The sequence below is a fragment of the Diabrotica virgifera genome, chromosome 2 (genome assembly GCF_917563875.1).
Source record: "Diabrotica virgifera virgifera chromosome 2, PGI_DIABVI_V3a".
NCBI lineage: Eukaryota > Metazoa > Arthropoda > Insecta > Coleoptera > Chrysomelidae > Diabrotica > Diabrotica virgifera.
In genome coordinates, this window is record NC_065444.1 from 183,969,403 (window position 1) to 183,989,604 (window position 20,202).

Here is a 20,202-nt window from a genome sequence, read left to right on the forward strand (position 1 = left end):
TCCCAACAAATTACTGCCTGTGCGTCACCTTAAAATTCCTGATCAGTCAGGATTATAAGTCGACTTCCGCCAATGGTTCGTTATCGAACCATTATTTTCAAACACGAGATTTGATGACTCAGAATTTTTTTTTTGTATTTTTATAACAATTGCTGTACAGATAGGTTAAAACAATATTGTTTTAATTTATTTTACCACAAAAGTGTTATGCCAATAAAATTACTACAGTAAACATAAAGTTGTGTCGAAGGATTGAAAATCTCGGACATTTAGAAAATATTTTTGTGATAAAAACATGAGTTTGGAAATTAAACAAAATTAAATTTAGTTACACTTATATCTTCTGGTTGCTTAAAAAATACAAAGATTTAAAAAAATTAACGAATTGTCAAACAAAAATGGTGCGTTTTCGCACCATTGGCGCTAAATGGGCTAATAGGGGCGGCAATTTTAACTAGCGTACGGCGGAAAATTGGTAAATCCGGCACTGGTTATAACTCCATATAGTGATAACATAACGTTTATAACAAAATCTATAATTTTTTATGTGATACAGTGATAACTTACCGTAGCCTCCATAACCACCCATACCACCCATTCCCATGCCCATTCCCATTCCCATGCCATATCCTCCCATACCTCCACCATAGCCGCCACCCATAAATCCACCTCGTTGCATTCCTCCATAACCAGAATATCCGGGATTGGAATAACCATTACCCCAACCTCCGTAATTTTGACCACCGTAACCTCCGTGCTGTCCTCCCCAGCCGCCATGTTGTCCTCCCCAACCGCTTTGTTGCTGACCTCCCCAACCACCGTGTTGTTGATTACCCCATCCTCCATGTTGATTGCCATAACTGCCGTGTTGTGTACCCCAACTTCCATGTTGATGAGGATACTGACCGGAATTTGGCCAAGAACCATGTGGTTGGTTTCCTGTAGGATAGCTATGAGTTTGGTGATGGCCAGCTATAACAAGAAAGTATTTATATGAGAACTTTGTAAGGTCTGTTATAACTCCTTTGCAAATCGTTTGCTCTTTGAAACTTAGTCTATCGTGTTGCGTGATATTGCATTCTATAATAGGTCACAATATATAATGACAAATTAAGATATAACTTGCATGTTAGTCAAAGTAATGAAGCTTAAAATAGGACAAAACCTCACAATTTTTACAGAATGGATCGACTTGCTTTAAAATTTGAAAATGAGTAGTGGATAGTCCAAGGATCAAAATCTATATCATGCCAAAAGGCGCTTTTACCATGGGGGTGGTTGCCACCCCGTCTCGAGGGTGGAAATTTTTATGATATTTTGACCGCAAGAGTTGGTAAAAACATTCATTATAAGCAAAGAACCTTCTATACATTTTTTGGATAAAATTAATAGTTTTCGATTTATTCTCTATCGAAAGTGTTAGTTTTATATCGAAAAAAATCAATGTTTTTAATCAGTTTTCTGCTGATAACTCAAAAATTTTCGTTTTATCAAAACAACTTTACTTAAAAAACTGTACCTTTTGAAAAAATACACAAAACCGTTTTTTTTTTTATTTTCTTTAAGACCAATAGTAATTGAGCTATACTTTATTATATGTTGGCTCTTCTTCGTCAAATGCTAAATATTGTAGTTTCAAAGTCAAAGGAAGGATAAACTATGCGTTTTTCAAGGATAACTTGTTGAAACTAATTTCAAGTATTTAAAAATATGTATCCCCAAAAATAAAAAAATCTCTAGTTAAAAAAAATTAAGTGACATAATGAAAATAATGTCAGTCCCTATTTTTTTCAGTAAAAAAGTGATCGTAAACAACCCCCTAATCACCACCCTAATTAAAATTTGTCATTGACCTAATTGGGTTTTCTTGATTTATACATTATTAATAGATTCTAGAAGTTTGATTGGCTTAGAATGATTAGTTTTAAAAAATGGAGTTTAAAGCGAATAACGAGTTTTTATAGTTTGGTAAAAAATGCCCTTTTCTTCAGAATAGAAAGAGTAGCATCAGAGATACGAAAAAATATTTAAATATGAAATTGTAGCTTATTTAATTTCCAAGAACTTGGTTTGAAAAACATTTTTTTATGGTGGCAACATTGAGTGAGCTATTGACAATTAAAACTTGTAATATCATGCAAAAACCAACTTTACCAACCCTTTCAATGCCACCTCTTTTTGTCACTGAAAATTAAAAAAAAATTAATATTAATAACCTTATAGATCTTGTAAAAACTTACAAAATTCTTTTTTAAACAACTTTCTAAGATAAAAAATAAAAAAGTTACGGTTAAAAAATCAATATATTTTTTTGAAAAAAAAAAGGAGAAATCCAATTGGAAGCATAATAATGTAAGTTAGCGGTGTTTTTAGTCATTGACCTTATTTATTCTTCTTTATTTATGCATTATTAATAGATTCTAGAAGTTTGACTGGCTTAGAGTGATTAGTTTTTTAAAAACTGAAGTTTAAAGCAGATAACGAATGTTTGCAATTTGGTAAAAAATGCCATTTTCTTCAGAATAGAAAGATTAGCATCATAGATACGAAAAAATGTTTAAATATGAAATTGTAGGTAATTTAATTCCCAGGAACTTGGTTTGATAAAATTTGTTCTACGGCAAAAATTGAGTGAATCGTAAATGATACCATCGAAAAATATTGATTTTTTAGATATATGTAAAACTAACACTTTCGATAGCGAATAAATCAAAAACTATTAATTTTATCAGAAAAATGTATAGAACATTTTTTGCTTAGAATGAATATTTTTATTAACTTTTGCGGTCCAAATATAATAAAAAATTTCCACCTCCGAGATGGGGTGGTAACCACCCCCATGGTAAAAGCGCCTGTCAGCAGCAAATAGATTGTGATCCACTACTGACTATCCACTACTTATTCTCAAATTTTCAAGCAAATTGATCCATTCTGTAAAAATTGCGAGGTGAAAAGCTTTGGCTCCTGGACTATGGTGTGTATCTTCCAGACTGGATAAAGGAGGAAAGAAAAAATGTCTAAATAAAAATTTAGGATTTTTATTTTAATAACTTCGGTTTTATTACCAATTATTTTCGCACGCAGATTTTAGACGCGTTTACCGCGGCGGTTGTAGCGCAGTACTCTTCAAGAGATAGAAATAAAATTGATAAAACTAATTTACAGAATGGTAGGGGAGCCCAAGCGGGGATTTTTGTACTTACTCGAGTGCGTCAGATTATTACCTGGGGAGAAACCTTGTACCCTGACAATGTACCTCTACCATATATTGGCTCTTAATTCAGGGGAGTTCGTTAAGGGGGGGGGGGCGAAAAAATCTATCCTTAGAAAAACTCGAAACCGTCAGAGTAAGATAAGGTAAGTTAAGTACATGCTAAACAGTGTATATTTAAAAAATCTGACGATTTGAGCGAGGCGTAAGGAAATGAGTGAATCAGAAAGTTTTACAAGAAAAAACAGATCGAAAAACTAAAAAATATGTTCTCAATATTTTTCAAAAATCTATCGAATTATACCAAACACGACTTTAGACGGAGAGAGGTGGGGGTAAATTTAATATTTTAAATACGAATCCCGCGATATTTCGCGAAATGAACATCAGATTGAAAAACTGAACATCAGATTGAAAAACACGTGGGGTGGGGGGTTACTTTAAAATCTTAAATGGGAGCCCCAAGTTTTTATTGCAGATTTGGATTACTTATGTAAAAATAAGTAGCTTTTATTCGAGACATTTTTTCGAATTATGGATAGATGGTGCTATAATCTAAAAAAACCATTGTTGGAAATGGAAAATTAAATTAAAAATGGAAAGTCCCCACTAAAATGGAAAACTTTGCTTAACTTTTTTTGGTTTTAGGACCTATTCTTCACAACCCAATAGGTCCCCAAAGCGCTCGAGTGACTGCAAATTTAGCATACTTTGCTCCCCTACCATAAATGTCTATGGCGCAAGTCCTACCCAAAATCAATTTTTACCTCACAATTGTAAACTCACATACCGTTTAGATGAAAATTTTGGGGGTCCAAAAACAGTAGTTGTTATCACTGGTTATGCTACGTGTCCATGTGAGTTATATTTGCTGTGAGTTATACGTTACTATCCGGCAGTAACTCGCAGCGACAGCTAGATCACGTGGACTCGCAGAAGTCGAAACAATTTCGTATTAGTTGAGAATGCTCTCGGGAAAAACATGGCGAAAAACTGAAACAAAAGACGAAGTGTTCCACAAAATAAAATTTTGTGGAATACTCGATCTACAAACTGCAGAAATTATGGTATCAATTAACCGACTACACGATTGGCCCTAAGTGCTAATAGCTTGCCAAGACAAATTAATATTTTTGACTCCGAAATTAGTTTATTTAAAAAACGACTAAAAAGTATCTAAAAATAAGTTTGTTATAGTTTTGTATTATTCTTACAGTGTTTGTTTTATTCTGAGATGTTCGATATTTTAATCATTTATTGTTATTAAGGTGTAGCTTTGTAAACATTTTATAAATGGATGATGTTAATAAATAAATAAATAAATAATTAGTTAACCAACAACCTTTACCACAAATCATCAAACTTTTGCTATTTGGGTGCAAATTTAAACGAAGAGTAGGAACACTCGACATAAGATGGTGTGGCAATGGCGTCGAAGTGGTGTGGTGACCAAGTGGCAGGAAGAATTGCTAAACCTGTACAAACATATGTAGTCGCACGTAAAAGGTCCCACATATGTTTATACAGGTTTAGCAATTCTACCTGACACTGGGTCACCATAGCACTTCAACGCCATTACCACGCCGTTTGGTTGAAACGTTGGTGAACGCCTTGTCTAACAGGCACCCTGTGCTACGTAGTTCTCATTCCGCAGAATGGCGCAGAAAATCTCACGGCACGTGGAGATAAAATCCACGAACTCTGCAGGAAAGAAACACGTCACCTAAGGACGGTAGGAGCAAACTGCGTTTCACTTTGCGGTGATCCAGTCACCAGCAGTTTTTTCTCACCATGACTCACCTGTCACACCCCACCAAGCAGCGTGTCAACTTGCGGTCGGCCTAAAAGCATAAAAATTCAAAATTATTATCTACCTTGTTTGTTTCCTTGTACGTTCCATCCATTTGGATTTTGTTGGTTATTTCCATAGTGAGGACTGCTTGCCGGTTGTTGATGACTTACGTGGGAAGTTTGTTTCTTTATTGTATCGTGTTGAGGAGCCGACGCCTTAGGGGCTTGTTTGTTCCCTGGTATGTTCCATCCCATCGCATTTTGTTGCTTGTTTCCATGGTGAGGATTGCTTGCCGGTTGATGACTCACATGGGAAGTTTGTTTCTTTATCGTATCGTGTTGAGAGGCTGGCGCCTTAGGGGCTTGTTTGTTTCCTGGTACGTTCCATCCAATCGGATTTTGTTGATTGTTTCCATAGTGAGGATTGCTTGCCGGTTGATGACTCACGTGGGAAGTTTGTTTCTTTATCGTATTGTAGTGAGGGGCTGGCGCCTTAGGGGCTGGTGCGGGAGCGTGAGCTCCAGTAGCCAGCGAAGGTGTTTTTGAGGACGATGAAGATGATTTCTTATTGCTACTCCACCACCAACTAGATCCACCTGAAACTATATAAATATTATAACTAGTGTTGGTTTTAATTTATTATAAAAAACAATAATAGTTATAATATTTATATTGTTTCAGGTGGATCTAGTTGGTGCTGGAGAATAGCAGCAATAAGAAATCATCGTATGTTTGTAATTAAAATATTTAAAAGTTCTCCAATCCCATTTTTTTAATTTGCGTGTTTTTCTGGATTTTGGTCATTTTCCATATTTTGCTGGTCTTTGCTAGGTCACATCTACATAAGCGAAATTACTAACACACCGATTTTGGATGGTAAATTTTATACCGGCCGGCGGCCGTCCAAATTCCAATAGTGAATCGCATGCGAGAAAGGGTCATTGCACATACGCCGATCGCTGATCGGTGCCGGTAAAATGCCGGTAAGCAGCCGTCCACTGCCGCTGTATGTATTTTGTGCACATCGACACTCGACCAGGACCAGGAAGTAGTGACGTATGTGACTATGCATAATATAATGCGGTACTGCAAACACATCGATATTTTATCGGACAAATCGGTGAAATTGTAAGTAATACTTTGTTTTAATTTTAGTTTTGGTATATAGGTATAATTACGATTATTACGATTATGATTTTGGTATATACAGTGCTAGTCAAAAGTCCGTACCCCCTCGTATCTTTTGAACGGTTATATTTATAATAGTGAAATTTGGAGGGAGGAAATAAACGGACGTAGGCTTCTCAACTAGTCATGTCAGGTGACGTAATAATGACAGATGACTTTACAGCGCCACTGTGACAGATAATTTTAAATGGGACCTTATGGCAAGTGATACCTCGTTTGAAAGGGATTGAGAATACCTATTCAGTCATACTAATTTTGTTTGAGCTTAAGCTCATTTTGATGAATAAATGAAATAAATATAAAATTGTAGTTTCGCATTTAATTAATAAAAATTCAAAATTCCGCCTATGGTTGCTCGTCAAAAAGGTTCACGTTGACGTAAAAACTACTATAGTATAGTATAACTAGACCCAAACCCAGACATCCAAAGTGAAAGTTATCCTTTAACACCAAATTGTTCTACATGGTCCACATAATAATGTTCAGAAAAAAGTCACACCATTTTGAGCGTCGGATTTGGGGGGAGAGGGGGGAGAAATCTGTAAATTCGTAGTTTTTAGGTTTATCGTCAATATTTCTAAGACTATGCGGCTTAGCATGAATAACCTTCTATACAAAAATGTTCTACAATAAATTTGAAATAAAAAAGGTCCTTTGCATAATCCTTCTAAAATGAACGGTTCAAAAGTTACGGAGGTAGTATAGTATAATTGGTCCAAAAAAAAGGCCAGACATCCAAAGTAAAAGTTTTCCTTCAACACCAAATTGTTCTATATGGTCCATATATTGTTCAGTAAAAAGTTACACCATTTTAAGCGTCCGGTTTGGGGGGAGATGGGGAAAAAGTAGGTAAATTAGTATTTTTTTTTAATTTTTTCGTCAATATTTCTAAAACTATGCTTTTGCAAAAACAATGTTCTATACAAAAATGTTTTACGTGAAATTTAAAACAAAAAAGGTCCTATACATAATTGTTATAAAATCAACGGTTCCAGAGTTACTGAGGGTAAAAAATGGAGGTTTTCGATACTTTTTATATTCTTTGGGCAATTTATAGAAATATTCTTTAACAGGATTGTGTTTTGTAAATAAAATTTGCTATTTCACTGGTCGATGATATGTTAGTGATAAGCCATTAAAAAAACGTCAACCTCACCACCCAAAATCATCATCAATTGCCCAGATAATATAAAAAGTATCGAAAACCTCCACTTTTCACCCTCCGTAACTCTGGAACCGTTGATTTTATAGCAATTATTTATAGGACCTTTTTTGTTTTAAATTTTATGTAGAACATTTTTGTATAGACCATTGTTTACGCTAAAGTATAATTTTAGAAATATTGACGAAAAACGTAAAAAACTACTAATTTACCGACTCCTCCCCCATCTCCCCCACCCCAAAGAGGACGCTCAAAATGGTGTAACTTTTACTGAACAATATGTGGACCATATAGAACAATTTGGTGTTGGAAGAACTTTTACTTTAGATGTCTGGGTTAGGCCTTTTTTGGACCAATTTTACTATACTACCTCCGTAACTTTGGAACCGTTCACTTTAGAAGGATTATGCCACGGACCTTTTTTATTTCAAATTTAATGTAGAACATTTTTGTATTGAAGGTTATTCATGCTAAACCGCATAGTTTTAGAAATATTGACGAAAAACCTAAAAAACTACGAATTTGCCGATTTCTCCCCCCCTCTCCCCCCCCCCAAATCCGACGCTCATAATGGTGTGACTTTTTTCTGAACATTATGTGGACCATATAGAACAATTTGGTGTTGGAGGATAACTTTCACTTTGGATGTCTGGGTTATGCCATTATTTGGATCAATTATATCATACTACTACTAGAGAAGTGAAAAACGTCAACTTTTCGTCAAACGAAACTTCAATATTCTATTTATATAATTTATTCACCAAAATCAAAATGAACTTAAAACCAAAAAAATTAGTATGACTGAATAAGTATTTTGAATACCTTTCAAACCAGGTATCACTTGCCATAAGGTACCATTTAAAATTAACGGTCACAGTGGCTCTGTAACGTCATCTGTCACTATTACGTCACCTGTTATGACTAGTTGAGAAGCCTGCGTCCGTTTATTTCCTCCCTCCAAATTTCACTATTATGTCGAACCCGCTTATTAGAATACCTGTTAAAAGAATATCCCGCTTTAAGGAATAGAAATTTGCGGTCCCGTAATGTTTCTACTAGGCACCAATGATCGGTTATTAGAATATCCCTCTTATAAGAATACTTTTACTTGACACGAAGGCTATTCCAATAAGCGGGTTCGACTGTATAACCGTTCGAAAGATACGAGGGGGGGTACGGACTTTTGACTAGCACTAGTAGCACTGTATATATAATTACGATTTGGGTGATTTTCTTGATAATGATGTTCTTATTTCGTTAGTGGAGGCAAGACCTGTTTTGTGGGATAAAACTTTAGATAAGTTTAAGGAGAGGAATCTTAACAGGGATGCATGAAGAGAAGTTCAGCGCCATGAAAAACGATTTTGAGATTGGATATGGAGGATAAAAAAAATTGTTTAGGATTCATTATTATTCAAGAACCTCGTGTCACGACAACAAAGCAACTGATTGTTTGACCGATAAAACTCGGGTGATTCTGTACTACCAGTAAAATATCAGCCGATTTGATACTGGCCGTCTAAAATCAGTGTGTGTGCAATTAGCGTATTATCTCCTATTACAGTGTCAGTGTCCTTGTGTTTATGAAAACTGTCGTAATTATATTATGACGAATTACCGACCGCAAGTAACAGGTTGCGTCTCGACAGCCAGACATGTACGAAAGCATCGGGAAGAATAACGCAGCGAACAAGCGAGGAAAGGTTTTCTCGAGAATGTTCGGCGGACAAGGCTACGTGCTATGTCCTTTAGTACCTTAACCATTGTTTAATTAATAAGACCACTGTCGATGGAATAATTCATATTTATTACTCACATGGTATTCAATACATTTTACATTCAGTTTTCTACAACTACCCCTTGCCCCGTTGTTGTCTGCTCTTTCTGTCAGTCCGCATGGAACATCATCGCAGAACAGTAAATGCCAGATGGTCATCTCTCGCAGAGCTACCAACTCACTTTAAGCTGTGTTTACACTTAAAACATCCCAACTTATCACTACGCATTACTAGGGATAAGCGGTTCCATTTTTCTGGAACGTTCAAGAACATGTCTGCTTTTTTGTATTCAATAATATAAGGATATATATTATATAAGGACGCGAACTTGTAGGAGTATTTATTTATTAAGTTAAATTCGATCTGTAAACTTGTATAAATAAATTTCGTATGAACGAATCACTCGTTTTATTGTTACAATATAGATATAATTACAAGCTTACAACCCGTTCAATCTTGATTGTATTCATGATTGTTTTGTTGCCTATCCAGTATGATGATTTTTTTCTTCAATATATTATTGATACTAAAGCTATGGTGAGAATAGGTAGAGATATATGACAAAGGCATTTGATATTGACAATGGAGTTAGGCAAGGTGATGCCTTATCAACAACACTTTTCCAACAACGCCTATATTAATACAAGATCTATGCAAATATGCGCATATGCAGATGATGTTGCCATAATAAGCCGCAACAAAAGTGTACATACATACATAATCGGTTACCTCTTTTACCATTAGGTGTCGAGGATTCCTCCTTTATATAATACTCTCTGCAAATTTACGCCACTTCTTCCTATCTGCTGCTAAAACTTTTGCTTCTTGCCACGATGTTCCTCTTTTCTTGAGTATTTCGTTTACAGTAGTGTTCCAGCTTTTCCTTGGTCTGCCCCTCCTGCTTTTACCCACTGCTTTGGCCTCCCATGTCATTTTCACTTGTCTCTCACCACTCATTCTTATCATGTGTCCAGCCCATTTTAACTTCTTTTCTTCAACTTTTTCGTTGAGCGATTTTACCTGTAATTCGTGTCTTATATCTTCGTTTCTTCTTTTGTCTAATCTTCTTGCTCCCACCACTTTTCTTAAGTATCTCATTTCTGTAGCTTGTAATCTTTTTCTTTGTCTGTCATTAAGTACCCAGTTTTCTGCCCCATATATTGTAATTGGCATATATACAGTTTTATATACTGTCATTTTGGTTTTCCTCGATATTTCTTTTTTGTTTAGGAAATTTTTATACAGTGAATAATAAGTTCTCGTTGCCAATTTTATTCTGTTTCCAATTTCATCTTCTTGTGTACCTTTGTTGTTTAACATTATTCCCAAATACTTAAAGAGGTCTACTTGCTCGATTTTTTGCCCTTCGATTTCAATATTTACAGTTGCTTCTTTGTTGGCTATTGTCATTACTTTAGTTTTCTCCATATTTATTATTAAGTTGTAGTTTTTTAGTTCTTCAGCCCAGATTCTAATGTTATCTGCGAGAGCCTTTTCAGTTCTTGCAACTAATACAATGTCATCAGCAAATGCACAATTCAATTTTTATTTGTTGCAAATTTCTATACTCTATAGTAGTGTAGGAAACAGAGGATGAACCTTGCAAAATGGACACAAGTCCGGTTTTATTTTTTTTCTGGCATATCAAGGGGTGCTTATTATAAGACTAACTTTTTCTGAAAAAATTTCGCCCCGGAACCCCCCTTTTCACCCCTTTAAAGGGGGTAATTTATGGTTTTTGCAGAACGTAGCCCTTCCTGTACCTTTTACAAAAAATTTCTTTTATAGAAATATGAAGAGGACTATATTTTCTACGATTTATTTCCGACAGCATCTCTCTATCATCCACCGTTTAGCAAGGGTGGCGCCCCAAAGTTGACAAGTTTTTAAAAAATATGTTTTTAAAAAAAATATATTTTTCACTAACTGTAACGGAAATTAAAAAGAAATGCTGCGGAAATTATTCACAAATAGATGTTTGATTTTTTGGTATAGGTTTCACTTTAGGGTAATTGCCCTTTTTTTAATTACAGGGTGTTACATTTTAAAAAACCCCTTTTTATACCATCTGAGCCGTTTATGCTAGAGTAAAAAGACTTTCAGCGATTACCCATGTACTGGTGTTATTTACAAATTTGTATAATGCACCCCCATTTTTCCCCGGAACCACCCAAAAAAAAAGAAGAATTAATAAATAAAGTGATTTTCTTGGAATCCTTCACACACAATGCCCTTCATTAATATGCTTCATATATCATTTTGTGCAAGTTATTATTACCCATGCATGGACACTAAAAGCGATTTCCTAGTACAACCCCTGTAGCCAAAAACAATAAATAAAATGGGGGGTTGAAATTTTTTTTCTGTTTTTTGCTTTTTGATCCATATGGGCATATGCTTCATCAATAGTGCTTTTCAAAAATATATATGGTTATTGCAACATCCCTGCGCAAACCACCCTTATCCTTGAAAATATACTGCAGAAACTACCCCTATACCTTATCCAGCATGTTTTTACGATTTTCTCATTACCTATTCATTTTTTTTAAAACAAAACTTACACAAGGTTAAAGACCACTATTTACTCTAAAAATGAGGTCCTATTCATTTTTTTCGTTTAAGCAACCGTTACGGCACAGTGGCGCCGTAAACCTCATATATGCTTTAACGGGCTCCAGTTTTTGTTTATTTTTTCGTCATCTGTTTGTTTTATTGATAAAGTACTTATGTAAAATAAAACAACACAGTGTAACCTACAAATCATGACCTATGCACATTTTACATTCTTTGCTCCCCAAAGCTACAGTGGTGGCCCAAAATAAATTTTTTCATATTTTGCCACCTACACACATTTTAATGCGTTAATGCTGCCTTAATAGCACAATATTCACCCCTAAGTGGTCGCTAAGCAGTGGCGGATCCAGGGAGGGGTGATGGGGGCGATCACCCCCACCCCTCTCAAACCAAGTGATATTATATTTGAAGATTATAAAAATATTCATTTATTTTTATAGAAATACTTATATTATTATTATTTTTATAAGAATGACTTTTATGCTTTAGCGACAGTGGCGGATCCAGAATCGTTAAGAGGGGAGTGCCAATTGGTTAAATCTCTATAAAAATAAATGAATAGTTTTATAATCTTTGAATATAATATCACTTGGTTTGAGAGGGGGGGGGGGGGAGGTGATCACCCCATCACCCCTCCCTGGATCCGCCACTGCGTAGCGACCACCTAAGGGTAAATATTGTGCTGTTAAGGTAGCATTAATGCAATAAAATGCATGTAGGTGGCGAAAATATGCAAAAATTTATTTTGGGCCACCACTGTGGCTTTGGGGAGCAAAGAATGTAAAATGTGCATAAGTCATAATTTGTAGGTTACACTGTGTTGTTTTATTTTGCATAAGTACTTTATCAATAAAACGAACAGATGACGAAAAAAAAAACAAAAACTGGAGCCCATCAACGCATATATGAGGTTTACGGCGCCACTGTGCCGTAACGGTTGCTTATACGAAAAAATGAATAGGACATAATTTTTAGAGTAAATAGTGGTCTTTAACCTTGTATAAGTTTTGTTTAAAAAGAATACATAGGTAATGAGAAAATCGTAAAAACATGCTCGCCAAGGGATAGGGGTAGTTTCTGCAGTATATTTTCAAGGATAGGGGTGGTTTTCGCAGAGATGTTGCAATAACCATATATATTTTCGAAAAGCACTATTGAGGAAGCATATGCCCATATGGATCAAAAAGCAAAAAACAAAAAAAAATTTTTAACCCCCCATTTTATTTATTTTTTTTTTGCTACAAAGGTTGCACTAGGAAATTGCTTTTGGTGTCCATGCATGGGTAATAATAACGTGCACAAAATGATATATGAAGCATATTAATAAAGGGCATTGTGTGCGAAGGATTCCAAGAAAATCAATTTATTTATTAATTCTTCTTTTTTTTTGGGGTGGTTCCGGGGAAAAAATGGGGGTGCATTATACAAATTTGTAAATAGCACCAGTATATGGGTAATCTCTAAAAGTCTTTTTACTCTAGCACAAACGGTTCAGATGGTATAAAAAGAGGTTTTTTAAAATGTAACACCCTGTAATTAAAAAAAGGGCAATTACCCTTAAGTGAAACCTATACCAAAAAATCAGTCAATTATTTGTGAATAATTGCCGCAGGATTTCTTCTTAATTTCCGTTACAGTTAGGGAAAAACATATTTTTTTTAAAAACATCTTTTTTAAAAACTTGTCAACTTTAGGGCGCCACCCCCGCTAAACGGTGGATGATAGAGAGATGGTGTTGGAAATAAATCGTAGAAAATATAGTCCTCTACATATTTTTATAAAAGAAATTTTTTGTAAAAGTTACAGGAAGGGCTACGTTCCGCAAAAACCACAAATTACCCCCTTTAAAGGGGTGAAAAGGGAGGTTCCGGGGCGAAATTTTTTCAGAAAAAGTTAGTCTTATAATAATCACCCCTTGATATACCAGAAAAAAAAATAAAACCGGACTTGTGTCCATTTTGCAAGGTTCAACCTTTGTTTCCTACACTATAGCGCATTTTTTAGTTTTTTTCCAACACTTTTTAATAACTTCATCCATAACGGAAATAAATAACAGTGGGCTCAACACTCCACCTTGTCTAATCCCGTCGTTATTAGAAAATTCGCCGGAGATTAAGTTACTTGTCCTGACCTGGTTTTTTGTGTTGACATACAAACTCTTTATTACACTTACAAGTTCTTCATCTACTTTCTTGTTTATCAGGATTTGCCATATTCCTTCTCTATTGACCATGTCAAACGCCTTTTTCATATCTAAAAACGCCAGGTACAGTGTATCGTTTTCTAACAGTGTTTTTTCAGTAATTTGCTGTAGTGTGAATATATGATCTTGTACGCTGTGTAATGGTCTAAATCCACTTTGTATATCCGCCAGTCGAGGCTCAACTATTTCTCGTAGTTTCTTTTCTAGGATAATTTCGTAGATTTTCAACGCTGAGCAGAGAAGTGATATACCCCTATAATTACTGCACTCTTTCGTGTCTCCCTTTTTGTGTATAGGCAGTATTATTGAAATGTTCCAATCCTCTGGGATTTTTTTGTTTGTCCACGCTAAATTTAGTAGGTCATGTAATTCTTGTTTACCCTGTTGTCCAAGATATTTCAATAATTCAGCATCTATTCCGTCGATCCCTGCTGCTTTACCAACTTTTAGTTTTTCTAGTGCATCTTCAACTTCTTCCATCTTTATTTTAGTTTCATAAACGTCTTCTTGCCCTCTTTCAGGTGTTTCGTCTGTTATCTGTGTGCGATTCTCTGCTGTTGTATTTTCATTGTTTAAAAGTTCCTTGAAATATTCTCTCCACCTTTCTATAATGGGCTCATCCTCAGTTATTATATTTCCGTTTCTATCTTTTATGTGCTGTAGTTTAATTTCCGTTTTACTTCTCATATTCTTTAATACTCTATAAAATAATTTTGTATTTTGGGTACTATTTTCTTCCATAGTTCTTCCAAATTCTTCCCAGGCGTTCTGCTTTTCTTGTTTTATCCTTACTTTAACTTTGTTGCGCTGTTCCTTGTATTTATCCGTATGCCTCTTGATTTCTTTTTTGTATGTACATTTTCTATAGCCTTTTCTTTTCTCTGACTTCTTTTTTAATATCGTTGTTCCACCAGCTTGTCTGCTTTTTATGATTATTTCTTCTGGTATACCCGCAAACTTGCCCTGCTGTTTCTAATAGTATTGCCTTAAATCTGATCCACTTTTCTTCCACATTTCTACTTTGTCTTCTCTTTTCAATCCTTGCACACTGTTTTTCTGTTTTTTCTATATACTCATTTCTTGTTTGCAAGTTTCTCAGCTTATAGGTTCTTATTCTTCCGCTATAGTTTTTGTTTTGTATCTGTTTTCGGTCCTCGACTTTGTTGTTATTCTTGAATACTCCTTCTAGTAGATAATGGTCACTACCTATATCATAGCTTCTTTTCACTCTGACATCTTTAACTTTACTCCTTTTTTCTCGAGGAACAATTATGAAGTCTATTATTGATTTTTCATTTCGCTGGGGCATTGATCTTGTTATCTTGTGTATTTCCTTGTGTTCAAAGAAAGTGTTGGCTATAACTAAATCATTATCTATACAAAACTCTAGCAATCTTTTCCCGTTTTTATTAATTGTGTGTTCTCCGTGCCTACCTAGAGCTCCTTTCCATTTCATGTTTTCGTTTCCCACTCTAGCATTGAAGTCTAGTAATATTATGAGTGTTCCCTCATAATCTTCTACTGTCTGCTGTAGTTGTTCCCAAAATTGATTTTTGTCGTTTGCTTTGTCACTTTCTCCAGGTGCGTATATTACAATCAAAGTTATAATATCGCTTTTACTACAATTCATTGATACTTTCAATAGTCTCTCATTGATGAACTCCCAATTTCTTATACCTTTTACTTTATCTTTGGGTATCAAACAGGCTACTTCTGCTCTGGCCCATTCAGTTTCCTTTACACCACTGTATATTAATAGATTTCCATCTCCTATTATTTGTGTCCCAGCTCCCTTTTTTTTTGTCTCAGTGATGGCTATTGCAGCATAGTTTGTGTTGCTAAGGGTTTCTACTAATTCTAACTCTTTTCCACTTATTCCTCTAACATTCCATGTCGCTGTTCTCCATACCTCTTCTTTCTTATCTATAACTTTCAGTTCCATTTCTTTTTCCGTTTTCATTGCCGAATTTGTCATCATTTTGTCCGCCTCTGCTTTTATTAGTTTTTTGGATTAGCTCTGTTGCTCTCTTTTTCAATTGTGCCAGTTTCCATATTCCATTTCCATATTTAATCATTTATAATGATCTTCTGGTATTTAACTTTTACAACATTACCATTTTGCCTCTGTTCATTTGCATATTCTCTTAGTTGTTTTTGGATCTCTCTTTCTTGGATCGTATAGTCATCATCAATAAAAAGTTTTCTTCCTTTAATATGTCTTAACTTGTTCTTATTTTTCATTATGTCTGCTTTATCACCATATGTACTCAATTCTAACTTGCACATTCTCTTATTCAGTTTCGTTATCTCTTTTATCTCACACTTTGTTCCAAGAAAAGTTTGCAACTGATTCTCTATATCTTCTTTTAGTTCTATAGTATCTCCTGCAGTTTCAAATCCGGTGATAATAATGTTATTTCGACGTTCTTTTTTTCCATAGCTTCAAGTTTATATTCTAGCACCCTGATTTTAGTTTTCATTACTTTATTTTCTCTTCTAGTCTCTTTTACTTCTTCCAAACTCTGCTTCCATTCACTTGTTAAATCTTTGACAATTTTTATTAATTCTTTACGCTCAGTTCTCATTTCTTTCATTTCATTTGCTATCTCTCTCATTCCGTTTGTTACTTCTTTAACCATCTCGCTCATTTCATCCATCCGTATTCCTCTGATACACCTATGGAATGTGTAATATGTGTTGCCTATCTGCTAGCGCCAACGATCATCTACAATTCAACCTTGCGGATAGATAAATCGCTACCAACAGATAAGTCGCCACGTTATTTTGATTTCAGCCTACCTCGAATATTATTAGTCCTATTGTGTCACTAACACTCTCAGCACTTTGTTGTAGTATATTATTTGCTCACAGTTCACTCTTACAATTTCTAATTCTCGATATTTCCGAAATTCGGATGAAATATCAGAGCACTCAAAATTGCGTTATTTATCAACACAGTGGCGTACCTCTTTTTGCAACAAAAGTGTATTAAGCGAAAAAGCTATAGAGCTGAAACGGGAAGCTGCTACGTTTGACCTATACAGTGATGAGCGCGTTAGTAACCGGCAAAATAACGCAAAAGATGGAAAGCATAATACATTGCGAAACAAAAAGAGATGAAACTAGGGGAGGTGAAAATTATCATTATAAACGTATAAATTAAAAATACTAAGTTTTCAATCTAATAGCACATAAAACAACATCCAAAAATGTTATCCCACATCCTACCAGACTGAAAGCAATGGGGACCGTCTCTGGTAACACCTCCGAGGCTTCTACAATTTGCAAGCCATAACGGATGCTGAGACTAAGGAAAATGAGGAAATTTTACAATTTATAATTCACGTCCCATCTGCTCAGCGCGGTAAAGTTCCAACGAGAATGGTTCCCTTCGTACTGCAATCCGAGTAAACATGTAAATAAAAAATGAATAACCATTTTCAATTTCGTTGCAACACGAAATTACAGCCGCATCATTATTTCAGTTCAACCAGAGAGTGCAGCAAGCACCTCTACCGGTTTCGAAACTTATTAGTCTCTCATCAGGAGGCACATATTATGCTGCTCTCTCTGACCCAACCCAAACAAACCCCGGCGTGCAGTCACGGATTGCAACGAAGGAAATGGCACGAATGCTCTAGCGGCAATTGCTAGCAAAAAACTAAGTTTTCAATCTAATAGCACATAAAACAACATCCAAAAATGTTATCCTACACCCTACCACACTGAAAACAATGGGAACCTTCTCTGGTAACACCTCCGAGGCTTCTACTCTACAATTTGCAAGCCATAACGGATGCTGAGGTGTTACCAGAGAAGGTTCTCGTTGTTTTCAGTCTGGTAGGATGTAGGATAACATTTTTGGATGTTGTTTTATGTGCTATTAGATTGAAAACTTACTTTTTTGCTAGCAGTTGCCGCTAGGGCATCCGTGCCATTTCGTATCGCCATGCGATAATGGCGCGAGCGTAAGACCTGATTGATTTTGTAGCAATTGTTTTTGTTCAATATCTACGCCATTTTCAACTTAAATTGTTCCAAATATGATTTCCTACAATTTCTTTTTAACAATTTTTTTCATGCGGTTGATATTTTCCGAGTTAAGTGGGAAAATAGTAAAAAGTGGTTGGGGTAGCATAATTACTGAATTTAATCTTTTTTCCGAGCTGTCCCAAATTTTATAATTCTATCCTTTAGGGTAGATCAAGAGTAGTGTAAATTTAAAATCTCTACTAAATTCCGCGGTTGCATTAGCCGCCATATTGATTTTAAAGGAGAACCTTTATAACGGTAGGAACTAAAATTTTTGGAAACGCAGTTTCCTACAATTTCTTATCAACAATTTTTTTATGCGATCAATATTCTCCGAGTTAAGGAGGAAAATAGTGGAAGCGGAGGGGAAGCATAATTATTGAATTGTCTCATTTATTATTAACTTTACGACATAATTGTACATAAATAAAAATAAAAAAATTATATTTTATAAAATTTTTGAAACTTCCAATGAAACACCAACCAAACTAAGTACATAAAAGACATAAATAATAACTTATATGCATTAAGTTCATTTAATTTTATTAACTAGCGGGTTTTATTGGTTGAATTTGTCTGTCGATAATTAAGTTTCATGTCAGCTAACATATTTTAATATTTCAACAATTTTTTTTAATTTTGGACCCCGTTGGGGGGAATTTTCCCATTCCCCCCCTCTTAGACCAGCCACTGGTTCTCTCGAAAAATTGTAGTAAATCGTAATTGCAACAATTTCAGTCCTTACACTTTTTGTCGAAATGTTGAAAAAGGGGAAGATATTGAACAAAAACAATTGCTTTAAAATCAATCGGGTCTTACGCTCGCGCCTTTACCGCATACGTACTACCTTAAATATTAATTTTATCAAAAAAATGAAGGAAATCAAAATTGTATAAAATTTAATTCTCTTTATTTCTGTATAGATTAAAACTTGTTATAAAAGTAATAATAAACGAGATAATTCAATAAATCAATAATTATGCTTTAACTGTCACTGTTTTTTCCCATAACTCGGAAAATATGGACCGCACGAGAAAAATTATAATAAACGAAATTATAGAAAACCGCATTTTCAACAATTTCAGTTTCTACATTTTTTGTCGAAAAGTTGAGAATGGTGGAGGTATTGAGCAAAAACGGTTCTCGTTTAAAATCAAGATGGCGGCTAACGCAACGGTCAAATTCAGTCGAGATTTTAAATTTATACTACTATTGACCCCCCCTAAAGATTAGAAAAATAAAATTTGGGTCAGCTCCTAATGCAAGGTCAAATGGTATCCCGACTGGGCTACTAGGCTCAATAATAAATGACATCAACACCAATCAAGAAATACAATCACGGATTCTTAGCGGTAATAAGTATTTTTATGCATACAAAGAATTAATGAAAAGTAAGTTACTGAATCGTGAGTTTAAGCATATAGAATCTTCAAAACAGTAATTAGACCAATGGTCACATATCGAAGTGAAACGTGGACCCTCTCAACCACTGATGAAAATCAACTAAAAATATTTGCGCAAAATACTAAGAAAGATATTTGGACCAACATATTGCAGCGATGGTTCGTGGAGAATTAAAATGAACCACGAGCTGGATGAACTAATGCAGAGCGCAGATATTGTTAGATTTGTTAAGTTTCAAAGACTTAACTGGCTTGGTCACTTAGAACGAATGCCAGATAATTGGGCTGTGAAAGTAATCCAGATATGGAAGGAAATATAACAAGAGGAAAGCCCCGTAAAAGATGGATAGACGACGTATAGAGGGGTCTTAAAACCATGAACATCAGGCAGTACCGAATCCGACAGGGCAGAATGGAAGAACATTGTCAAGCAGACCAGGACCCACAAAGGGTTGTAGCGCCATTAGAAGACGAAGATAATATCTTATTATTTACTGAACTATTTGTCTTTTATTTTCAGCCAATTTTATGAGATCAATTATCTCTTTTGTTCGCAGACTGTTCGCAGAAGAGCTGTGTTATCAGCAAAAAGCAGACTGTTTATTTTTTGGTCATTTATTTAAGTATCTTTTTCCCATCATTCAATAGCTTTTCTCATATATTTTCGTTACGCAGTAAATAGTCCTGGCGACTATATACATCTTTGCGTGATACCTTGTGCTGGGTAGAATTTATTTCAAAGTGAGTCAAGCACTTTTACCGGTATGTTTTCCGGTAGTGTGTTTCCAAAACTTAGTTTAGTATAATTAAGGGAAATCAGGTGTTGAGGTACACCTTCTTCTTTAAATATTTGTCATTGT

General features: G+C 35.1%; 1 protein-coding gene across 3 annotated transcripts in view; it reads right to left on the minus strand.

The window, feature by feature from the left end:
- Nucleotides 1-20,202, minus strand: part of LOC114331857 (filaggrin-2-like) — a 49,221-nt gene that overhangs the window by 18,520 nt on the left and 10,499 nt on the right. Inside the window, exons 2-3 of one of the 3 annotated variants that reach the window (XM_050642975.1) lie at nt 5,086-5,598; nt 568-972 (exon numbers count right to left, since the gene is read on the minus strand). In XM_050642975.1, coding sequence (XP_050498932.1) covers nt 568-972; nt 5,086-5,598 — 918 coding nt within the window. Of the gene's footprint in view, nt 1-567; nt 973-5,085; nt 5,605-20,202 lie in introns of all 3 variants that reach the window. The other 2 variants (XM_050642974.1, XM_028281534.2) reach the window with 2 other exon arrangements.